The sequence below is a fragment of the Microplitis demolitor genome, chromosome 6 (assembly GCF_026212275.2).
Source record: "Microplitis demolitor isolate Queensland-Clemson2020A chromosome 6, iyMicDemo2.1a, whole genome shotgun sequence".
Classification (NCBI taxonomy): Eukaryota; Metazoa; Arthropoda; class Insecta; order Hymenoptera; family Braconidae; genus Microplitis; species Microplitis demolitor.
Window position 1 is genome coordinate 4,495,272 of NC_068550.1, and position 6,000 is coordinate 4,501,271.

Here is a 6,000-nt window from a genome sequence, read left to right on the forward strand (position 1 = left end):
GAATGGTGACCGGAATGACACCTTGACCGATATGACCACGCGCTTTACTATATATGACCATAGATAACACATGATCAGACAAAAATTTTTTTTTTCTGCAAACTAATTTTGTTTCCGCGTCTTATTATTATTTGATTTTTTTATTTAATCAAGTTAATGAATTAGCCTTATGGTGGAAATGCCACTTGTGATAATTTAGCGACAAAGAATACGATTACGACAATTTAATAATATGAAGAATATATATGTATAAAAATAAAATAAGTCTTTAGTATATCAAGTTCCGGTTCTACAAAATTTTTTCCGGCACAATATTACTCTGTGTCCCTATATCATTTACTTAACATTAACATAAGAATTAAATGGTATAATAAACATCTAGAGTGAGTTTATAATATTTAGTATTTATATTTTTTAATTCATTCAATAGAATCCTGCCGCCATTCACGTCAATCATTATAAACAACAGCATAAAAAAACTGTCAATCATAATTTTTTTTTTACTCTACGACGATCTCGACTAACCGACACAAATATATTTATTTAAAACCACGAGCCACAAATATTGTCGTGTGGTAACCGACAGTGATTCTACAGTTTGTCAACAGGAATAAGTCATATTATAAAAAATATCATTATTTTTTTTTCTTTTTTTTTCACTTTAATAAAAAATTTATTATACAACGGACGTTATCAGACAAAGTTGATTGGAGATAGTGAAAAAAATAATTTTTTATGTAGTTACTTTAGTATGATGAAGACATAACTGTTACTTAATACGTCGCTTGCTCATTTAATCACTTTTTTTTAAATAAAGAAATGAATAATATGAAAATTTTGAGTGTAATTATTTCAATTTGTTTGTGTTTGGTAAAAAGTAAAAGAATTAGTGAATTATGTGTGCAAGAAAATGGACAATTTATTAGATGTCAATGTGCCGGAAATGAGGTAAATAATTATTTTATGAAAAATAATTGATAGAAAAAAAAATAAATAATTCGTAAATGTTTAGATTATTTAGTAAATTCATATTTTGTTTTTCGTAAATTATTTCTATGCTTGATATGAAAATTTAAAGTGAAATGTCACCTCTTTCACCCAAAGAAATTAATAGAACTATTTTAATTGTATTTATGGAGTGAGGGATAAAGAAAAATTTTCCAGGAGACGAATCCGAGTATTTTAAAATAATTAATTTTTAGCTGTCTATTGATTTCAGATAATGCTCAAAATTATTTTTTTGAAATTTCTAATTTTCGGGAGTGGTTTAAATTTGATAAAAAATTTTTCGCTATTACTTTTTACTAAGTAAAAAAAAAAAAAAACAATTGTTTTATTTTCCATCACTACTGCTATTAATTTTAAATAATTTACGCGTATGATACTAAAATGACGACATTATTAATAGTATATTGAAAAAAAATTGTGAATATTTTTTTTCTAATATTTAGAAAGTAAAAAGAAGTTTAATTTTTTAATCTGTATTTTGGTTGGTATTCTAAATTTTTCATATCGATACTTATATTTTTATCAGTAATTTATGACCAACTATGACCTTTTTGATTATTCGCCTAAATTTTTAATGAATTAGTGGAGAGAAAAGATATGGTTATTATTATTATCATCAGTATTTAAACTACAATATGGAGATACTTGTATTTTATAAATTAATAAATTTTCAAATTCAAATTTAATTATAATTCCACTTAATAAATTCAACTGTTATCAGAACTGAAACCAAGGGTGAAAGTGCCTTCCAATGGGCGGAAACATTATTGAATTTTTTCCAAGAAACGAAACAAATTTTTTATTATCTACCAACTAAAATCATTCGCAATTTACGCATTCGTTAAAATTTTTCCGCGTTATTGGACTGAAATCAGCTTGTGTCAACTGACTTTACAGGCACTGAAACTTAAAATTTCAATGCTGGTACATACCGTGAAAAATATTTTTTGTCAAAACATCCCCTTTCTGGGTAAACCTCGTAACAGCAAAATTATAATTTTTCAGAAATCGGTAAAAATATCTGTTCTGTTGCACGTGTGTTAATGGAAATATTGAAATTTAAAATTATCTCGAACATCCTGTTACAATTATTAAAATTTGAAGCTTTTTGTACGCAATAACAGTACTGAAAAATGTTTTTTAATCATAATTTTAATTCTGAAAAAAAAGTAGTTACGAGGTTTACCAGAAAGGGGACGAATAGTAGTCTAGTAGAATTTACGAATTTATTTTTTATCAACTAGTAAATAATGAAAAAATAAATAACAATGGGATTAAAAAAAAATTTTGTTACAGGAATTTAATCTTCCAACCAACGTAAACTACGAAAATTTAACAGATTTAACAATAACATCATGCAGATCAGCAAATTTACATTTCTCAAGTTTACCGAACGCTAAAATAATCCGTCATATATTAATTCAGAACATAAGCGGAAGTTTGATGTTTGAACCCTTTGTAATATCAAAGAAATTGGAAACATTTAAGCTAAGAAATATAAAAAAAATACCGATAATAAGTCATGATACTTTTACAAGTATATCATCTATAAAAACATTTGTAATTGAAGACACAAGAATTGAACAATTCGACGAACAATTTACGAATATAAATATCGACAATTTTATCCTACGCAATGTGTCAATAAAACAAATGATTGGAATAAACTTTTCTGGTCAAGGCAAAACGTTGAAAATAATTGACACGATAATTCGTAACGTTGCGGGTAATTTGAATTTCGCATTTTTTGAAACAATCGAAATTATAAATTCGACATTTGAATTTGAAAAACCTGGCGATATTCCTATTGAAGGTATAAATGCTAAGATTATAAATTGCGTATTTTCAAATGCAAGCGTTAATTTAGTTGTCAATGAAAATATAACAATAAAAGGTAATTGTGCTGATGGTAAAAGTTCATTGAGGTTATCATCAAAATATGTCCACAGTGTTGGCAATAGATTACCAACGGAAATAATTTATACGCAAAATCGTACTAATCCTATTTTGTTTCACAACATAAATAATACTGTATGTATTGCTGGTAATTGTAAATGCCCTAAAAGTTCTGGTTATAATTCGTGCTATAAATATCACCCTGATATTTATCTCGGTATTGTATTACTTGTTATACTTTATAATTTCTGAATATATAAATTAGGTTACCCGAGAAAAAAAAAAGTTAAAATTCGAATAGTCACCTTTGCAAATTGGCGAGAAATTTTAATGTTCATACGAATGAGAACTAAATGAGAATTTTTGGTTTTTTGGTTTTCCGTCTAAATTCTACACCGTAATTTATTTATTCTGTATTGTTTCAAGTATTGAGGTTTAACAAAAGTTACAGAAAAGTTAAAAATTGTTTAAAATTTCGAAGCTCGACCAGTCGAATTTTGTTTAAACTTTTTTTTGTACGGGTATTGTTTATTTGTAATTAATTTTTATAAAGTGAATAAATAATTGCTAAAAATGTTAAATAATCAGTTGTTTTTACTCACCATTGTAGTCCGCATGATGAATCTTTCCGGAAATCAGAATAATTGATTGATTTATCTTGTGATGACAAAGAATTTCTTGAAAAATTATTTTTCTCCAAGTTAAATTCGAATCCTCTTTAAAATTAGTAACTTTCGTAGAATTAAGTCCCAATCTCGATCCCATTTTATAAATTTTCTTTTTTAATTTTACATTGATCATCGGAATTTCATTTTAAATTTAAGTATTATCTGATATTTTCTTTTTGATTTTTTTTCTAAATGGACGGATCTAAATAAAAATAGAAAAAAAAATCTTATGAATTAAAAATATTAATATAAAATACTTAAAAAATATATGTATATATATTTAATTTAAATAATGCGAGTTATTGTTTTATTAAATATCAACATTTGAAATTATTAGATAACACTAATTTTAAATAAATAATTATAACAAAATCGTACCTGAAGTAGACCACAGAGATGTTGATAGTTTTGATAAAAAATTCTTTTATCATTTGCTTTTGTCAATAAATAATTATTTTTGGCCGCGATATTACAAGTCGCCATTTTAATATTTAATTAAACAATTAAGAAATTGGTCGAAGAAATAAAATGTAAAACGTAAAAAAGTCTAACCTCAAACAACAAAAGCAAACTTGTTGAACTACTAGTTTAAACTGTGACAAATTGACAGATTAACACACAAAATATAAGAAATCATATAGAAAATTATCGATTCCTTGCAGCATCACCAAATAATTGCTTTTCATTGTTTAAACTCACTAGTAACCAATCATGATCATTTAATTGTTTGCTAACAAATACTGTTCTGCGTGCGCTCCAGTGCGTTCACGCTCAAACTAGCCGGTAAATTCAAATTAATTATGATCAAAATATATTTCAGTGATATATGACTTTATAAATCAATGATTATTTAAATGAAAACTGGAATGTACTTTAATAATTAATCGAGTTGTTATTATAGTGATAAATTTTAAATTTGGCGGTTTTTTTAAATCATTTAAACTAAAATAATAAAAATAAAAATTGGGCACGCGGATATTTTGTTTTTTTCACTTGAAATTTAAGAACTATGACTATGACATACTTTTATTTTAAAAACAAAAACAAGTTTGGTAATGAGTTGATGCTTTGCTATATTGCCGCGAGATGGCGCCAACTGAGTGGTTTTGGAATTTTATATTAAGGCTGGGCCGTACTCGATAAATTCTCATATTTCAAATTTCTCTTAAGTTATTAATTGATTATCATTATAGAGATTTTTTTAATTTCGGAAAAAATGTATGAGATGAACATCCTAAGAAGGCTTTCATCATTCGAGTCCCATTAATTTTTAAAATTTAATTAAAAAAATTTAAAAAGGGGCCAATTGTCAGCTACATTCATAAGTATAAATGTAGCAGACATCAGACAAATTTAAAATTATAAATAAATAGAGTAAATAATTAATAAAATAAAATTTTTAAAAATTGGGTATTTAAAAAATTTATAAATTAATAACTGCATTTTTTATAAATATTATTTACTCTATTTATTAATAATTTATAATTTGTCTGATGCTTGCTACATTCACACTCAAGCAGACATAAGAAAAATTAATTATTTTTTAAATGAAAAAATTAAATACTGAGAAAAAAAAAATGATTTAAAATGAATCTAAAAATTTTTATAAATCTCGGTGTGTATAATTTTTTAAATTTATCTTAATGACGTGACTTGTAAATGACAAAATAAAAACTATTTCATGTCTGCTATCAGCTTTTCTAACTGATACAAAATTTACTGCAGAATAAACTTTTTAATTTTTGTAAAGAAAAAAAAATTCTTATTTTTTTTAAATTTTTAGGTGTCCCATTATGCCCCAAGTATTTCACCTCACACTTTTCTTCTTTAATAAATATCATGCATTTAGATGATTTTATTTTCTATTCCAAGTTGGCAGCTTTTAGTCACATAAAAAAAAATTCATATATTTTGGATATTTTCTGAGTACTTTCAGTAATTCAAAACAAAATTAGCTTGGACTCGAGTACAGAGCGAGTGGAAATAACCCATAGCTTAGAAAAATAATAAAAAACGAAAAAAATAATAAATTTATTAGGCATTAGAAACACATATTATTATTGCAATAATTTTAAAGTTGTCCAGTAATTTGTCATGAATGTTTCAAAAACTAAACATTGACCCCCCGCCCCTGAATAACTACTCTTTGATGATATTTCCGTTCACGTGTGAGGTCTCTCTTAACATTACGCATTTATCTTGTTAATCCAAGTGGATTCCGGACATCACGTACTGAGGATTATACCTTGTGCCAAGGAATTAAGGAAATATTTTTCTTCGTGTAGGTCAGAAATTCTTTATAAAGCTTTAAACTCATATTTATAAATATATTTATGTTCTTACTTACTATAAATGTTTTTAAATAGAACATATGTTTACAAAAACTCATGATAAAAAACAAAACTTATCAAATATAATTCAATTGAAA

The 6,000-nt window shown here is 25.6% G+C and overlaps 2 protein-coding genes across 2 annotated transcripts in view; one reads left to right on the forward strand and one right to left on the reverse strand.

The window, feature by feature from the left end:
* Positions 1 to 4,353, reverse strand: part of LOC103573796 (uncharacterized) — a 79,950-nt gene extending 75,597 nt beyond the window's left edge. The window contains exons 1-2 of the mRNA XM_053739963.1: positions 3,951 to 4,353; positions 3,507 to 3,774 (exon numbers count right to left, since the gene is read on the reverse strand). Of these exons, the coding sequence (XP_053595938.1) occupies positions 3,507 to 3,521 (15 nt within the window). The 5' untranslated portion in view covers positions 3,522 to 3,774; positions 3,951 to 4,353. The remainder of the gene's footprint in view (positions 1 to 3,506; positions 3,775 to 3,950) is intronic.
* Positions 542 to 3,467, forward strand: LOC103573855 (uncharacterized). Its single transcript, XM_008553104.3, has 2 exons — positions 542 to 948; positions 2,305 to 3,467. The coding sequence occupies exons 1-2, from the start codon at positions 820 to 822 to the stop codon at positions 3,154 to 3,156; spliced, it is 981 nt and encodes a 326-aa protein (XP_008551326.1). The 5' UTR covers positions 542 to 819; the 3' UTR covers positions 3,157 to 3,467.
* Positions 4,354 to 6,000: the final 1,647 nt, after the last annotated feature.